Source organism: Centroberyx gerrardi, chromosome 24, assembly GCF_048128805.1.
Source record: "Centroberyx gerrardi isolate f3 chromosome 24, fCenGer3.hap1.cur.20231027, whole genome shotgun sequence".
Lineage (NCBI taxonomy): Eukaryota > Metazoa > Chordata > Actinopteri > Beryciformes > Berycidae > Centroberyx > Centroberyx gerrardi.
Genome location: NC_136020.1, coordinates 5,499,729 through 5,518,019, shown reverse-complemented (window position 1 = coordinate 5,518,019; position 18,291 = coordinate 5,499,729). Strand labels below are relative to the sequence as shown.

The window sequence follows — 18,291 nt, the reverse complement described above, 5'->3', positions numbered from 1 at the left end:
CTTTTGGTTTATCACAGAAAATAGAGGAGATTGGAGATTGGAGATTGGCTTTGGCGTAGGGTTTGGGCGTTAAGCAGAAATGTGCCGGAAACCTGTTCTCACACACACACACACACACACACACAAAACAAGCCCCTAAACCGATTGGCTAAGCAGGCTTGTTTTTTCAATCATCCTAAGCGCTGCATTAATACACACACACACACACACACACTTCCTGTTGCAGCAGATCGTCACGACAACCTTGGAACAAGAACAGAACATTTAGAAACTGGCAGTCCGCATCTCGGGAAGATAGAAGATTTTTTTTTTGATTGTACAGCGGACCAATCAGAACTGTGATGAATCCAGCCATCTGTTCTCATTGGCCGCGTTTTGGTTCGGTTGTCTGGGCGAAGGATATCTTCGTTAGCTTGTCAACTCAAACCGTTCGATGGAAGATGGATTCTTCTTTACGGTGTCTTGTTTGTGTGACTTTGTGCGTCTTTTTCTGTGTGTGTGTGTGTGTGTGTGTGAATGTGCGTGTGTGTATTCTCATGGTACTGTATATACATTCAGATTGTATATACGACACATACCTCACATTGACAAAGTGTCCACCCTCTCTTAACCTTAACTTCCTAATATTTGCACATGTTCATAAGTCAAATAAAGGTTCCTCTTTGCCTAGACCTGCTCATTACGCAAAACCAAGTTATGCTCTGATGAATGACTCTGTCTGCTTTATGAGGGATTATACCGATGCCTCATAACGTGCACACCCACACACATGCATATACACAGAGGCACGCACAGAAACACACCCACTCATAAGTAAGGTGAAAGGTTGAGTTGTACTCACAGGTGTTTTATAGCCCTTGCTTAACCATCATTTAGATGTTGGCATGCAGTCATTAATTATGCTTAAGTACGGGCCCATATGCTAATGCCACCAAGCCAATTACCAATGAAGAAATAAAGGAGTGAGCTCAGGTTGGCTACAGGTGTCCTGCAGTTATCCCACAATAGGGCTGCTGAATGGCATACAGTGTAATATGTAGACTGAAGCAGTGGTTCTCAACCATGTGCCACTGTGACCCAACAGTACAGTATGCAGATTGAAGTTGTAGTTATATAAGCTTTTCTCCGAGGAAGGACATAATCTCATTCAAGTTAGCTAATTGGCAAACTTGAATGGCAAGAAAGAACTTGAAAATTCTAAACAAAAATATAAATGGCAATATAAACTTGTTTTTCATTCATTCATGTCCGTGGCCTTCATGATTTTAGAAGGTCAGCAGGCTAGCTAACTAGCTAACCTAGATAGCTGTAGGCTAGTATGGCTAGTTTGAACTTGGAAGGTCAGCTAGGTTAACTAGCCAACCTAGATAACTTGCATTTTTTGCATTGCATTTTTTCAGTTAGTAGCAAGAATGCTAGGCTTCATGATATTAGCTTCCTCCTCTCTTACCCCTTGCCTTTTTGCACTGGGCTTCAGTCTAATGTTACTTTGCCAGAAAAAGATTCACGATGGCACACGCTTGAGAACCGCTGATCTAAAAACAGAGCACCAAACATTATGAAGCTTATTTCCAGGCATTACTTCAGTCCTAGATTAGCCTACATATACCCACCCACACCACTCTTCTGTTCACCTTTGGAAAGCAGACAGCTAATCCGTGTTCAGAACTGTCCACCGGTGCACTGTCCCGGTCCGACCAGGCGACCCAGCCACGCTCCAGCCTCGCTCCCCAGGTTTGACACCACCCTCTCTGGCTCCTCTCTCCAGGTATGAGTGCTCTGCAGTTGCAGAACCTGGCCACTTTAGCAGCGGCAGCGGCGGCGGCCCAAAACTCAGCCAGCCCCTCCACCGCAAACCCCCTGTCCTCCAGCGCCGCCTCCCTGGGAGCGCTGGCCAGCCCAGGTAACGCCGCAGCAACTCGGGTTGGGGGGTCCGACGCCGGGGGCCAACGCCTGCCTACCCGTCCTCCGCTCTCCACACCCACCGTTATCGTCACCATAACCAGTGTTGTCGCCCCACGAAACCGGCATCGCCACCATCACCGAAACCATCACCATCATCATTACCGAAACACGATCATCATCACCGCCATCTTCATTGTTCCCGATCTTCGTCAGTGTTGTTGACCTTCTCGCTGGCACATTCCCATGGTGTGTGTGTCCACCGTCTCCGCTTGCATCATGTTCCGGTGTTTCAGACCTCCACTCCTTCATCTTAACGGAGAAACCATATATTTCTGATGCACCGCCTTACCTGCGTCTTCCTGTCTCTGAGCACCTCACTTCCTCACCATGTGGTGTTTGGCCCGACAACCATGTCATCCCATGTTCCACGCACTTTATATGTATGTGTGTGTGTGTGTGTGTATGCGTGTATTCGCATGTACGTGTCTTATGTACCGCAGTGTTTTCTGTGAGGTTTCAACGCTCTCCGATTTGTGTGGGGTTTTATTCTTTTAAGTGATTTGACTCTTTGTTTGCGCCTCACCTCACCAGCCCCATAGAGACCCAGGAACCTTAGTGCAGCAGCCTTGTTTTCAGGTGGAGGGTGTATGTCTGCACCGTTGTGTGTGTGTGTGTGTGTGTGTCGGTGTTTCGTCTGTGCAACACGGCTGGGGTCTAGAGACTGGCAGCATCGGCCGGGATGATGTCTGAACTCGGCTTAGGTTAAATAACGCCACCTTCATATTCTCTCCTCCCTTTCTTTCTCACACTGCTCTATTCTTCCTCCCCCACCGCCCCCCCCCCCCCCACCCCCACCCCCAACGTCTTGTGTTCCTTCTCGTTGCCCTCATCTTTTTTTCCGCTGCCCTCCTTTTGACAAGCTCCCTGTTTCTGCTCCGTCATTCTCCCCTTTCATGTCGTCTCGGCCTCGCTCCAGCAGCCGTTGGTTTTTCTTTTTTTTTTTTTTTTTTGCTGTCTCTTTTGGAGCACACTCCCAACAGAGCATGAATATGAAAAGCTCCCTCCACCCCCCCACCCCCCTCCCTTCCGTAACGCTGACGCCGCTTCCATCCCACTTTCTGCTCCCACCAAGCCGCTTCGCACTGGCGTGAATGCCCGTTCTTGTCTCCTCTCTCTCTCTTCCTTTTCTCGCTCGCTCTCTTCCTACTTTCACCCTCTCTTTTTTTTTCAATCTCTCTCTTTCTCTCTCTCTTTCCGACTCCCTCTGAATGTCAGTCCAACCTTGAATAGTACACGCTCAGGTAGAGCTACTCAATGCTCAGTGTGAATGAGTGGCACTATATTGCATGTGTTATTGAAACTGAAAACGTCATGCCAGTTTGATAAATTTAGACAGTTCTGCATGGAGACAGGCCGACATTTTTTTGTCTTGCACAGAGTGCCGACATAATGCTCCCTTTATCGCACCATTTCTTAATATATTCAGTAGCAATTCTGCTTTGTTGGCATCGCTTTGATGAGATCAAGGGCAAAAGCACAGACAAAATAATTTTGTCTAAAAATGGAACATGGATGCAAGCTTTGCACAGCATACTGCACGCCATCTCACCCACCACTGACATAGCAGCTCATGTGTTGCACACATTTCACATCGGAATCCTTTGGTATGTGGTCAGCTGTACGTGTGTGTGAGTACATGTCCACTCTGTGTTATTTTCACTGTTTGTCGGTTGTGTGTGTTTCGTATTTTGGTGTCCTTGACAACGCTATATCCCAATTCAAGACCGACTGCGCTTCATAGAAAGGAGCTGAAATATCATTAGGGGCTGTACAGAATGTTTCACCATTCCAGACATTTCCAAAAGGTTAATTGCAAGTATTTAAATGATCGGCGCTAGGTCTCTCCTGCTTGTGCTCTCGCCTTCCTGCATATGTGTCTGCTTTGTTGGGGGGTCCTTCCTTTAATGCCACTCCGACATCACCTTGGATGCGGCCATCTTCCAATTTAGCTTCTTCTGTGAATAACTGCTGTTCAAAACAAACCATGCAGTGCTCCTGTTTTATACCGTGTTTTCATCTCCATCTAATTTTTGTATATGAGTTTTTTGTATGTGGGACCATGGTGCCACAACTTGTGAGATCGATTAAAGGTGCTACTTGTATCATTTTTAAACATCAATATATCACCATCAAATTAATCGCGATATCTTGATATAATTACCATAAACAAATTAGACCATTGCTGAGACGATTGGTAGCTTCTATCTCACGCCAGCGGTGTTGATATTGTTTCTCAATATTAAGACCTTATTTCCCATAAACCCTGTTCCTACCTCACAAAAATGTCACCTTTTGTCCCCCCCTCCCTGGCGTCTGTCTTTACTGCAGAGGGTAAACATGATTTTTCTATTCCACCATCTGCCATTGCAATAAACTCTGAAGTCTTTAGCTCACTGGAAGAACAGCGGCCATCTTTCTGTTTTGTGCCGTAAAGCAATCCAGCAGATTTCCCGCCAAATCCGGCCCAGTGGCTCACAATGTAAAATGCAGAGTAGAGGCTGGTAATCTTCACGGTGATGGTTTTGTTTGTTTATGGTGATTATACTACTGTCTCAAAATTAATGTGGTAATTTATTGATGTTAAAGTGCTACACATAGCACATTTAAACACTATCAAGGCTAGAGCTAATGGGAGGTTTGGGTTCATACTGTATGTACGTCACGTCTACACTAGGAACGTTGGGATTTGTGTAACGTTTGTTTAACGTGGATGTTTCTTTGTCTCCACCTCTGTCCCTATTCCTCTTTCCTCCCCCTTCCCCTCCTTCCCTCCCCTCCCCTCCCCTCCTGGCCCTTCTCTTTCCCCAGCAGCGGGCACCACAGCCAGTTCCAACGCCGGTGCCATGAACTCTCTGACCTCTCTGGGCACCCTGCAGGGCCTGGCCGGCGCAACCGTGGGCCTGAACAACATTAATGCACTAGCAGGTAGCGTCAACAGTGAGTATTCATCCTGCCATCAGCCGCTCCACCCACCTCCACCTCCACCCATCCACGCCATACAGCAATGTCGCTATTAGAAGCTGTGATCAGATGCAGAGAGATGGCACTGTTATAGCATAGCTACCGGTTGCAGGCTTAACACACCAAGGCAGGGTTCGACCGAAATGGGGTTTTGAAGGCCGATACCAATATTAGTATCTGCTGACTGCCGATATTTAATATCTTTACATTTGATGCCAATAAATTACACAGATTAAGTGTTTTCGCCAGATGTTTATTTTCCAATTTAGACCATCATGTGACACTAAAACTCTCCATTGAAACCAATACACATGAAATTCTTCAAAGGAGGAACCTCCATCATAGTGACAGTAAACAACACTGACTGGCCAATATCCTATATTTAATAATATTTAATAAAAGGCCAATATATTGGCAAACCCATATATCGGTCTAACCCATGGCTGTACAGAATCATATCCTATCATATCGTAGCCCCTATATGGAAATACTTTAACTACTTATACCAGTAGCATATATATATATATATATATATATATATATATATTTGACAATGACCTTCTATGCATTTTTGCAGATGAATGTTGATATTCTGGTCTTTTCAAGACAAGACAGATACACTCCAAACACCTTAAGCCGGCCTTGGCTGCTATTGTCATCTCTCTGTGTCTCAGTTTTACCTGACAATAAATCTCTAGCTTGTCCTCACACACTCTCTATGACGGCTGCCTCATCCATTCATCCTGCCATCGACCCATTCCTCCATCCGCTTCCTGGTTGTGTCCTGGGTTATGCTTGCCGTAAGAGTGCTGGTGTGCCGTCCTGGCTGAGTCGGCGTGCTGCTGCCACCTCACCTGGTCGTCTCTATGTGGGACCATGTTGTAGTATTTGTATCACATTGTGTTGTTTTGTTCGTTATTATTGTGTTTTATTGTTGTGATCTGTACCAGGGTTCGACCGAATCTGGAATCAGTTCAGGTTTAGGGCGTCCCATAGACAATCAGTGTAGTACTGATCAATTATACAGTAAATTTGCAATCAAACAAACTGTATCATATCTGTCATTTTAGAGGTGAACGACACTGACTGGCCAATGTCTGGCTTTTACTAAAACCAATGTGATGTGTTTGAGAAAAGGCATTTGTTGTGTAGCTGATTTGGAATGAGGTGCATTCGTTCTGAAAGCCCAAATAGGACAGTTGGTGTTAGGATCTCCTGTTAAGTAGGGTCCAATCCACAACAGTTACACGCGTTCCAATCCACATGTGTATTGTATAGACTACAGATCACATGTGTATGTTTCTTGCTCTACTAGTGACTGCCGAGCTATCCGGTGCGTGTCCTGCCTTTGACCTCCGGGGAAACGGGACTGGGATCTTAATCAGTGTTGTTATGACAGCAGAGATCCTGTACTACCGGCCTTTTCCACCACATTATTCTCCTCTGACCTTTACCGCTCCTCCGCTAGAGTAGCTGTATCCGCTGTGTAAATCATGCACACATATACTTACACGCACACAGGTACAGAAATGCAGGACACACACACACACACATACACAGAGAGGCACACGCACATCGCTCAAACGCAATGGGTCTTTTCGTTTCGCATCCCATTTTGTCCCGGATAACCCTTTTCTCCTCTCCACGTCCCCCCTCCTCCTTTCCTCAACCCCCCACCCACCACCCTCATTTAAACACATCTAGGCCTTAATTGAATTGCAAAGGTCACCAGTGCAATTATTCCTGAATAAATGAGTGACCTATAATCCAGAGCTCTGCGGTGATCATTTATTTCGCTGTGTCTGACGGCGAGGCGACAGGACGCCGAGCCAATGTCAGACCCCCTCAGACAAGTTGCCCTCCGCCGTGCTATTAAGCCATTACAACGCAACTAATGAGTGTTACTGCATTCCCTCACTTTTTAAACCCCCCCCCCACCACCACCCCCCCCACCAAATCGAGACGCCACAGGCTGAAAAAGCGCGGCCGATTGAACCTCCCGACTGGCGTTTGACACAATTCGTCTTTAGCGGTGGCAAGGTAGTTCTTGCGACGAACTAGACGGCTCCTGATGATGCTGAGCTGAAATGATAGGTTGGGCCACAGATTGAAATGATAGGTTGGGCCATGGAGAGCGCTCATCACTACGGAAAGTGCCGATTTTAAACTTTGTAAAGCACTTTTAAAAGGCTTTGCCGGCGGGGAGGGGCGCTGCCACAGCGATCATTCTGGTGTCTGATCCCCCACTTGTTATTGTCATGATGTTACTCTCGTCATAGCCAATGTCTCAGGGTGTCTTGGTGTGTATGTAGTGTGTGTGTGTGTGTGTGTGTGTGTGTGTTTGTGATTGCATGCATGCGTGCATTTTATTTTAAGTACAATTGTGCGCAGTTATGGCAGCCATCTGCTAAGCTCATACTTTATGGTGTTTATACTAATATTTTTTGTGTCCTGTGCTGTTGTGTGTTTTGTGCGTACCGCTGTACACACAGCATGTATTTGACATATGTGTGTGATGTCTGCGTGAGCGTCAGTGTGTGTGTGACGTCTGGTACAAGTTGTGTACGTTTCTATATGTGTGTGTGTGTTTGTGAGCGTGACTGTGTGTATGTGTGGTTAAACACACAACCTTCAATGGGAGCGCTAATGAGTAAGTGCACTCTTCTTTCTTTATTGTTGGGTTTTATGTAAAGTTGCTCAAATGCTCTCAGGTATGGCGGCCCTTAACGGAGGCCTGGGCGGCGCGGGGCTTACCAACGGGACGGCGGGCACCATGGACGCGCTGACGCAGGCTTACTCAGGGATCCAGCAGTACGCCGCCGCGGCGCTGCCCACCCTCTACAGCCAGTCCCTGCTGCAGCAGCAAGGGGCCGCCGGCAGCCAGAAAGAGGGTCAGTAGCCTGGGGCTGACTGGAGATCAGCGCTTTTAAATAGGGTTCGGTTTGGTTTACATATTCAGTAATTCATTCTTTTTAGGGATGGGACGATATACTTATCTCACTATATGATTCATACGATATGGGGTTCACGATTCGATACAACCACGATACCATGTAATGAATAAAACTTCAGTGACAACAAAGTAGGACTGTGCAGAATTATGTTTATGTCTGAGCCACAAATCTTTCTAGCAATGGCATTGGCTTGCTAGAATGTAAACAACAATTTAAAAATGTCATTACAAAGTGGCCGATACAGATATTTTTTAGTTGAAGCTGGCTTGCCTTCAACCACAGCAGTGAAGAATGAACAGATGAAAAGTCACAGATTTTGCCACATATGTCTGTGTGCTTCTTGTGAAGAAGCAAGAGCTTTCTTCCTCTGACTGTCCATCTTGTGAGAGAAATGATACACTGCTAAATTTAGGTTTGGCTCGGCATTTCCAATTCCCTGCTTTGGCTTCCTATTCATTTGCAGTGGAAATTATATTTAATAATTTAATATAACTGATCAGATATTTTGTGATGAGTTTAAATAAACTCATCACAAAATAAGCAGCCACACAAATGAACAGTCACACAAATACTATTTAGCAGATCGGTTTTTATTTTACAGTAAATGGAATGGTTGAACTGCTTGTTTATCAAAATCACCATGGCAGCAAGAAGACAGTAATGAAGGCCATAATGTGAACACAGCATAACTCTGTGTGCCCAGTGAAATAATAGGGAGAAAGGTGACAAACAATAATGTCCTTTATACATTTTTTCCTGAGAATGCATTGTGATTGGACGAGAGGCATTCCATGAGTGCTTAGAACCGCAATATACTACTTTTTGTTAATGAATGACCAAAATATAATTAAATTAAAACCCAAAGCTTGTGTCTTCGTTCAGTGTTTGACATTTCTGCAAAATGTTGTATAAAAGCAATAACAAAGTCAAGGTCATGGGATATTGTGGTTATTGGCACCGGTGTGCTGCAGCCTCGTTCCTATGGCGACAGCACACTGGTGCCAATAACCACAATACAGCGCTCCCTCTCGTATATTATTGCTTAAATGAGCACCCCGCTGATCCCACACCCGCTCTGCGTCTCCCCCCCCCCCCCCCCCCCAGGTCCTGAAGGTGCCAACCTGTTCATCTACCACCTGCCCCAGGAGTTTGGAGACCAGGACATACTGCAGATGTTCATGCCTTTCGGAAACGTGGTCTCTGCCAAAGTCTTCATCGACAAACAGACAAACCTAAGCAAGTGCTTCGGTACGGCAGCAGCAATGGCGTCAATAGAAACACACACACACACACAAATGCCGGCAAATATATCACACCTACCCTTTTTACCCAGTGACCTCTTCCCACCTGGCATTAAGGTGATCGGATTGTAATTGGATAGAGCAAAAGCGCCTCAAATCCAGGTGGAAATGCACCTAAGAATGATGCATTAAAGATCAGAGATGCATTTGGTCACGTTCACAACAAAATGTAAATGCAATGCGCCTCCAATCCATGTGTAGCAACTATGGAAACAGAAATAAATCGACCATGGATCCAACAAGGAATAGCACACAAATCCAACAGGTGGCAGGCAGCTCAGATAGTAACACTTGTCAAAAATGGATTGTCAGGATTCTGTCTCAGGATGTTCTGCTGTTATTTTGCACAGCCTCACAATGCTACAGTTTGGAATTGTCAGTGGTGTTATGTTTACTACCCCCCATTTGTTATATTCAACGTGAAGATTGGCAGCCTCTACCGGCCTCTACACTGCATTTTACATTGGGTTGGATTTGGCGGGAAATCTGATGGATTGCTTTATGGCACAAAACAGGAAGAGGGAGCTGTGTTAAACCTTTTCGAGTTTTATGGAAAAAATCACTTCCAACATTGAAAACCTTTGGCTGAAGAAGCTAAGATCCTCTTTGTGACGGGAAACAAGTGGGTTTAGGGGAAATGTGGTCTTAACTTTGAGAAACACTAGCTCTAACAATACTACAGGCGTGAGATAGAGGCTACCAATCGTCTTGACTGTGGTCTCATTTGTTTATGGAACTGGTCAACTGGTCATCTGCTATTGGCTGGTCTTTGGTGCCAGGTGATGTCACCACCTGTTGTACTCTATGGAAGGTGACATCACCTGGCATCAAAGACCAGCCAGTAGCAGATGGCCAGTTCAGTACCCTACTTTTTGCCATTAGGTGTCAGGCTTCACCACAGATTTGGGTGGAGTATGTCACATCGTCACCTATTATCCCTTCCTCCCCTCTCCTCTCTCCACCCCCCCCAACCCCACAGGCTTCGTCAGCTACGACAATCCGGTGTCAGCACAGGCAGCCATCCAGGCCATGAACGGCTTCCAGATCGGCATGAAGCGGCTGAAGGTGCAGCTGAAGCGCTCCAAGAACGACAGCAAACCGTACTGATCTTAGCACTAGGGTCTATCTGCTCCCCATGTTAGCACTGCTAGGGTAAGTCCCCCAACAAACAAACCGAGCCACGACCTCTTAACACAGGGACTGAGGGGGGCGGGGGGGTGAAGGGAGGGACGGGAGGGAATGTGGGAGGGAGGGGGAGACGACCTACAACCACCCAGAGGGAGATACACACACACGCCTTGTTTTGATTTTTTTCTTGTTTTTTTTCTTGTTTTTTCAAGCTTTTTATGTTAGCTTTTAAGTATTATTCTTATTTATTACAATTTATGATTTATTTTTTTGACACACATGAACGCTTCCATTACCGCCATTACTTTGTGCAATTTTTTTTAAAACGATGGAAGGAAGTAGCTATCTTGGGTAGCCTTTTTACACGTTTTTAGTTGTGTAAAAGTTATTTAATTTTTTTTTATCGAAGCGATTATTTATATGTTTTTTTCAGGACTAGTTACAGTAGTCAAGTCAGAACCGAGGTAAAGACAAGGAGCCATGATGATATATTTTTTGTTTTTTGTTTTTTTTTCCTCTCTCTCTTTGTGAACCTGAGGCCTGGCGAAGCAGTCTGTTAAGGGTTCATTTTTCTGACACGCACATCGATATGCACATTTGACCTTTGACCTCCGCGGTGTTGGTTGCGGGCCGCCGCTGCTTCTCCGACCCCTCTATGCCTGCTGGCAACCCGGGAGCAAAGGCTGCAAAACGTAGTGGCCTCTTACAATAGTCACCGGCAACATCAGCCTGCCGTACAGTTACACTCCACCACAACAACAAAAAAACAACACACTCCAGCTACGTCTTATTATTTATGTGGAAAAAAAAAAGAAGTTTTTTTATTTCTCAGATGAAAAAAAAATAATTAGTTAATACTTTTCTGGGTCAGATCACATTGGTCTTTGTTGAAAGGGATATTACAGTATGTAGAACATTTTCAAAATAACATCCAGAATTTGAATGAAGGCTATAATAACAATAAAAAAAAGAGTTTATGGGTAAAGGGGGTAACTGAAAATACTTGATGTTTGTTGAAAGATTTAAAAAAAAAAATTCTTCAAAGTACAGAAAGCCACAGGCCTGTAAATTTTATTTGTAAAAAAAGCAGTTCTATTTTTATACAACATTTTTACTGCCTCAGATTTAAAAAAAAAAAAAGGATTTTATTTATTGCCTATCGTTAAGTTATTGGACTCCTAAAGTATACAGCATCATTAAAGTAGACCCTCGTGGAGAAGTCTCGTGGAATTGGGTTCTCCGGTGTTTTTCCGTGTTATTTAGTGCAGAAACCACGTTCAACAACGCACTCCGCTGTCATCCACCTCCTCTCCCCCCTCCCATTCATACGCTCCTGTGTGCTGTACGTCCGCACATCGCATCCGTCCATCCATCCATCTCTCTCTCTTTACCGCTCTCTCCCTCTCTCCATCCGTAGTGGGACTTCTTCACCTGTCGAATTTCTACCTTTCCTCGCGTTTTTCGTTTTTGAGTGTTTCGTTTCGTTTTTTCGTTTGTTCGTATTCCCCCCTACCCCCACCCCTCCAAAAAAGAAAAGAAAAGAAAGAAACAACCCACCCCCCCTCCAAAAAAACAAACAAACTATGAATAGTTTCTCCCAAATGACCACATCCATCTGGGATCTGATGGATATAGCTTTGGGTGCTCTCTGTTTTACGTATGTGTGTGTGTATGGGAGTGAGAGTGTCTGTATTTGTACTGTGTGTGTGTGTGTGTGTGTGTGTGTGTGTGTGTGTGTGTTGTTGCCTGTTAGTATAGATCTACATCACAATATCATTTTATACTCCAAAAAAAAAAAAAAAACGAAAGCTAAAATATTGCCAATTAAGTCAGTGAGTGGTGTTGCTGTTCTGATGGTTTGCATTGTTGTTTGCCGTTTGCTGTTGTTGTTTGTTTGTTGTTGTTTGTTGTTTACTCCTGATTTTAAAAAAAAAATGCTGTAGTGGTGTGGTGCTCTGGCTCTCTGTGTGTAACTCTCTCCTCTCCCCTGTTTTTTCTTTCCCCCTATAGACAACCCATCTCCATGCCTGTTAGTTCATCGTATGCCTAGCATGTCTCCGTGGCGTCCAAAAAAAACTTTAAAAACACACACACAAAAAAAACACCACAAAAACACACGAAAAAAGTGTCATCCCCCCCTCCCCTCCCCCGTCCCGTCATTGTTTTCTGATGTCTTTTTCCGAGCTCACCTGATCATAACCTGGTTCTCCTCCTCCGCCGCCTACTGACCTTTTGAACTTTGAACTTTAGCTTGACCTTTTTTTGGACTTTTATTTTTGTGACTTTTTTTTTGTGATTTTTGTTTTCTTTTTTTGTCTTTGCATGTGACCTCATTTGGATCTGTTTTGCGGGGAGGGGTTCAAGAAGGGAGGGAGGGCGACGGGAGGGGGGAGCGGGATGAGAAAATGAATCAATGTGAAAAAGGTATAGCTGCATTCATATGGAGAAAAAAACAAAAAGACTGAGAATTTTTATGGAAATACAAATGTTCTTTTTGGAAGAAAAAAAAAAAACAACCTGTGGCAAAGTGATTTCCATTCAATTTGTTTTGTTGCATTTTTTTTTTTGTTCCGTTTCTTCTTCTTCTGCTTTACGTTTGGATTTTTTGCTTTTTTTGTGATTTCTTTTGTTTCTGTTCTTCTTCATTTAAAGTAAACTTGAAAGTTCACTACAGGGATTGGCGTGTCGTCTTGCTTCTGGCGCCGCTGAACCCGATGCGAGGGCCAGAAGCAGTCCGCGCCAGTTTCTACGAAAAATAAGACTACTTCCAAACAGTTTTGAATAAAAACTGTCTGATCAATATTAAGACTCTCTCAGAGCTCTCTAATGGTTTTTACATTTTTCAGGCAGTGTAAAGTTTTTTGATAAGGCCATTTTAAGTGGCTCTGTTTCTCATTAAAAGTCTATATATAGAACCACTTTTTTCTAGAGTAGTTTAAAGGTAACAAAAATAAAAAAAGACATTTGCCCTGTTTGGGGGGGAGAAATGCTACCTACTTGTGTCACCTTTTGCTGAACTGACTCACAGATAGACAATCCGTGGTTTAAATGCACATGATGAAATGACCTATATTTTCTACTGTTTAAATGTATAGAGGAAGAAAAAAAAAATACTAAGATACCTGTAACCCGCGTTAACGTCGGTGCTTCTCGTGAGTTTAGTTGTGGTTTCATCACAAGTCTAACGGTCTTAAATGTCTCATGTTTTTAAAGAGAAGACTAAAAAATCAGTTTACTTGAACAATAGACAAAGCCTTTCATATTACTATAATAGTTCCTTTGTTTTTTTTGGTTTCTTTTTTTTTCTTTCTTTTTTTAAGGAGTCCCTATTTGCTAAATTTCTTGTTGGTTAATTAGCTATATAAAATTCCTAAAAATATATATAAATATAAATATATCTATATATATAATATGTCAGCTTGTGAAGCATCAATGTCATTATTATTTTATTTCTCTCGTGGGAAACAATATTTAGATGTGTTTTGTTGTTCAGCAAAATGTCTTATAAAGAAAAAAAGACAAGATCAGTGGAGTTTAGTGCCAAATTCTGAAGGTACTTCCTGCCTAGCGCGTCAGTGTATTTCTTGTGAAATTATTTGATAACATGGGTATTTTATTATAAGTGTTTTGTATGGATCCCTCATATTTAAAATATAGATTTAAAAAAGAGTTTGTTAACTTGCTATTCTGTGGTCTTGTTGCCTGAAAATGTCATGTTTGCTTTTTTCTTTGTAAAGATGTAAAAAAGTGCCCATGTGTCATATATATATCTATATACACGCACACACGGACACACACACACACACACACATACACACACACTCTCGTGCAGACCTCACGGTTTACTTTGTTGTTGTGTATGAGAGCCCCTGAGTGTGAAAAGCCTCTACAGCGAGCGTTCCTACCCGCGAGTGTGCACACACACACTCTCAAACACACACACACACACCCACCAATCGCGCACTGATATTTTTAGCCATTGTACAGCCGTTTTATCCATCAAAGCCTTACCACAAGTCTTTGCACTCCCGCTCTCTATCAGTCTCGCGCACACACACATACACACACACAGCACTACATATTGTTTTGATTGTTTTCGCCGGCGCGCTCGCACACTGTCCCGCTCCTCGGTTTAATATTGAGTTGAGAGTCGTACGCGAAGCCTTATATTCCCCCAAATCCTCTCATCCCTTTGTTGGGTTCAAAACATTTTGGAGTCGTAGCCGGTGCCGTTGTCTCAGACGGTGAGGATCATTATTTGTTGCTTTTGTGTATCACCTCAGATGAGCGCGCCTCGCTCTCATGATGTAAGCACAGGGCAAGACTTAAACACATTCAAAAACAAGCCTCGGATCTTTTGAGGAAAAAGCACACACACCGTCACGAAGCAGTCGAGGCCGGAGCAACTTGAAGTCGTTTAATTTCCGCCATTTCTGAACTTCTCCTCGGACGTTTTTTTTTGTTTTTTTTCACGTGGTAACGCTGTAACACTTCACCGTCATGTGGGTCTTGTAGTGTAATGGGCCAAAAATCGTGTTGAGATGCCAAAGTGTCGTCGTTGACATTCTCAGTCAGCCCGTTTACATGGCACGATGTTGTCAGTCTATTAAAACTGCCCCCCGGCTTCCCCTCCCTGAAAGCCTAGTTTACGGTCTGCAAAAAAAAAAATACTAAAAAAAAAAAAAAAAAAAGGCAGCATTATTTTCTACAGAACCTCACCAGTCGCCTTAACCAGGGAGCGTTGCACCAGTATTATAGGATTAGAAGATGTTGTCAGTCAGTCGGTGTGTGTGCCAAGTCTCGGTTCACTTTTGTATCCTGTTAAACCTTCCGCTCGCCAAACTCCGGGTCCGCTGCTCCTCCGCCATTTCGAGAGGCGGAGAGGCTGAAATGGCCGCCGTCCAGAGGAGGAGGAGAAGAAGAAGGAGGAGATGCTGCATGCTCTCTGTCCGGCTGTTGTCTCCCAGGCTAACCGGGGTTATTAAGAAACAGGGCTATGTGGAGAGGCGTCTTATTGGAATAGCGACAGGGGAAATAAAACGCTATTGGTTGGAGAGGAAGGGGTCACGTCTCCGGGTCCACACGAGCAAAACAACAGCCACAAGCCAAGATGAAGGCGGTACAGCCTTCATTATCCGTTTTTCGAAGACCAAATCCAATACCAAACTCTTATCGGATCGCGCGGAGGAGGCAAGCAGAGTTTTTTTCCTAAATGCAGTACAAGCATGAGCAGTGCCATAAACATAGCCATAACTACCTGTATGACAGCCGGTCAGGATTTCCCCGTTCGGTGAGTGTTTTTTTTTCCGAACACGGTCTCCACATCTTAACCACTGCAGTGTTAAAAGCCTGAGGTTCATCAGGAATTCCTTACAAGCAGAAAACTCCGATTGCACGTTAACGCACATTTCACGTCTTCGCCCTCGCTCAATTCATGAAACTTTTTTTTGGTTTATTTTTCGTTTCCCCCCGAGTGCGGAGGCCGTTCAAAATCGACTCGCGAACACGTCACTTTCGGACGTCGTCGTGTTATTTTACAGCGCTCGACTGTCCCCCCCCAAAAAAATGTGTCGTAAATTGCCAAATCTCACCCGGAGAAACGTCTGTCTCGGTTTTTTTTCCATCGTCGAAGCACAAAGAGGGTCGTCGAAACGGGAGTTTCTGTTGAGCGGCTCACCTCAGGGGCTGTCATCGCCGATGCTCGTTGTAATCTTTCTATCTTGTCACTGTTCACTTCTCTGTTCTTCTTTCTTAATTATCTTAAGTGCTATTTATCGAACAATGAAATTTGAAAGGAAAAAGAAAAAAAAACAACTTGTCGTTTCTTTGCATTATGGCTTATGTCAAGTTTTTTGAGGAAAAATGTTTTGTGTGTTTTCTCTCTCTCTCTCTCTCTCTCTTTCTCTTTCCGTAAAAAGAGCCTGTCGTCTTGTAGAAATAATCAATTTTTTTTCTCTTTTTTTTTTGGTTTTGTTTTCTTTCGATTCTTAAAAAGGATTTTCAGTAGTTTCAAAGTTATTGTCTTGAGAGAAGCCAAAGTCAATGCATTTCAGTGGATCCTGTAAGCGTGATGTATGTTTGTTTGACAACACTTCGAAATAATGTCGTTGGATGGGATTTAAAAAGTACAAAAAATGCAGGCTTTCCTATTTCTACAACTGATTGTACTTATGCATTTTGTACCAGTGGAATTTTTTATACTGGAGATTAAAGGATACAACAAAAAAAAAAAAAAATCTTAGAAAAAAAGCTGTCTGGCCTGGTGGTGTGGCCTGACTCTGACTGGTCCCCGAGTATGATTTCTAGCTGGCATCAAGAAAGTTGGCTTTTGATATAAGATTTTCTAGAAGATCTTTGGCTTTATTTCTTTCACTTCTTTTTCCTCACTTGAGTGTTGTTCTTTCTTTCTTTCTACCTTTCTTTCTCTTTTTCTTTCCGAAACAGAGGGTAGGTGAGTGTCAGATCTTTCTTTTTGCTTTATAAATAGTTCTAGCAAGTTTGTCTATACAACAGCGGTAAGTTTCATTTGACTTCTGTATTGTGCCGTCTACACGATAAGACAATTATAGAAAAAGAAGGAATAGAAATATTTAGTCACCTTCAGTGGATTAATGTATTAGTTTACTAAAGAGATCAACTAATTAGAAGATTTTTTGCTTTTAGCTGTTTAGATTTTTCCGGTTTCTCTGTCCTTCTCTGTGAACTAACTGTGTAGCTGAAGCAGTCAGAATTATTTTTGTAAACGTATGTTCTTGTGTGATGCAGTTTTTTGCTTCTGTCTCCTATATTAAACCATTTTTCCTAATACTTGTCTCTCTCTGTGTTGTTATGTTCCAGTGCCTGTCTGATGTTGTGCCGTTTCACAACCCTCCCCCCCTTCTTTCTCTCTCTCCCTCTCTCTCTTTCTTTCAGTCTCTCTCATTCTCCCTCTCCCTCTCTCTCTTTCCTCGTGTTCGTTTTTTGTTTTACCACATAGTAAAGTTGATTCCATCCCCAGTGACAACTCACTATGCTGTCCTCACTAAACATAGTAAATATACATCGAGGTGTGTGTATGTATATTACTGTGTAGCCCAAGTTGCCGCGTGACAGTCAAGAAATAAAAACTCATCACCCGGAAATGGCCAGACGGGATACACTGAATCTCTCCAACCAAAATTTAACCAGAGAAAATGAACACATTAGCTAAGTTTCCATCCAAGTGTTTTTGTGTAAATTACGATAAGGAAACAGCTCAATTTTGATCACATTTCCTCAATTTCCGCATTTTTTTTTTTAGGCGAAAAATATTTTTGGTGATAAAGAAATTCTGCAATAAATAGTGATAGAAACACATTTGTTGAATAAATATTGAGATAGTGCTATTTGTTTATCTGTCCATCACAAGCTACTGAAATTGCCATCTGCTATTGGCTGGTCTTTGGTGCCAGGTGATGTCACCCCCTGTTGTGTTCTATAGAAGGTGACGTCACCTGGAACCAAAGACCAGCCAATAGCAGATGGCAATTTCAATAGCATGCTTTTTACCATTAGATGTCAGGCTTTACACAGATTTGGGTTTGGTGTTTAGTTACTCTTTAATTAGTCCATTAGAATATCACCAAGTGCATGTCTTTGTTTTCATCCTCGGATGAAAGAATGAAATATGGCCAAAATTAGCTCCAACTTGCACAATACTAATTCATTCTTGAATTTTTTTTTTAGTTTTTTTCTTGTGAATAATTTCCTTTTTACTTTTTGCGACATTTAAAAAATTCCCTTAGAATTCACTTGCCAGCTGGATGGAAACATGGCTATTGTGACAAAGCTCAGTTCATACCATAATTGGCTGATGGTTTCAACAGAGGGCGGACCCTGATAAGGGAACGGCCGCTGTTGGCCGGTGTGAGTGTTCCCTCATCAGGGATTGGCCCGCGCTGTCCCCTCCTGTGCTGTCCGCTGTCCTGGGCGAGGCCTGTCCACTGTATGTCCACTCTGTGTCC

General features: G+C 43.3%; 1 protein-coding gene across 2 annotated transcripts in view; it reads left to right on the top strand.

Annotated features, from left to right (window-relative positions):
* Positions 1 to 12,625, top strand: part of celf2 (cugbp, Elav-like family member 2) — a 159,036-nt gene extending 146,411 nt beyond the window's left edge. The window contains exons 10-15 of one of the 2 annotated variants that reach the window (XM_078281991.1): positions 1,769 to 1,903; positions 4,774 to 4,902; positions 7,638 to 7,817; positions 8,985 to 9,128; positions 10,161 to 10,333; positions 12,320 to 12,625. In XM_078281991.1, the coding sequence (XP_078138117.1) occupies positions 1,769 to 1,903; positions 4,774 to 4,902; positions 7,638 to 7,817; positions 8,985 to 9,128; positions 10,161 to 10,288 (716 nt within the window). In that variant the 3' untranslated portion in view covers positions 10,289 to 10,333; positions 12,320 to 12,625. The remainder of the gene's footprint in view (positions 1 to 1,768; positions 1,904 to 4,773; positions 4,903 to 7,637; positions 7,818 to 8,984; positions 9,129 to 10,160; positions 10,334 to 12,319) is intronic. The other variant, XM_078281992.1, reaches the window with a different exon arrangement.
* The last annotated feature ends 5,666 nt before the right edge of the window (positions 12,626 to 18,291 follow it).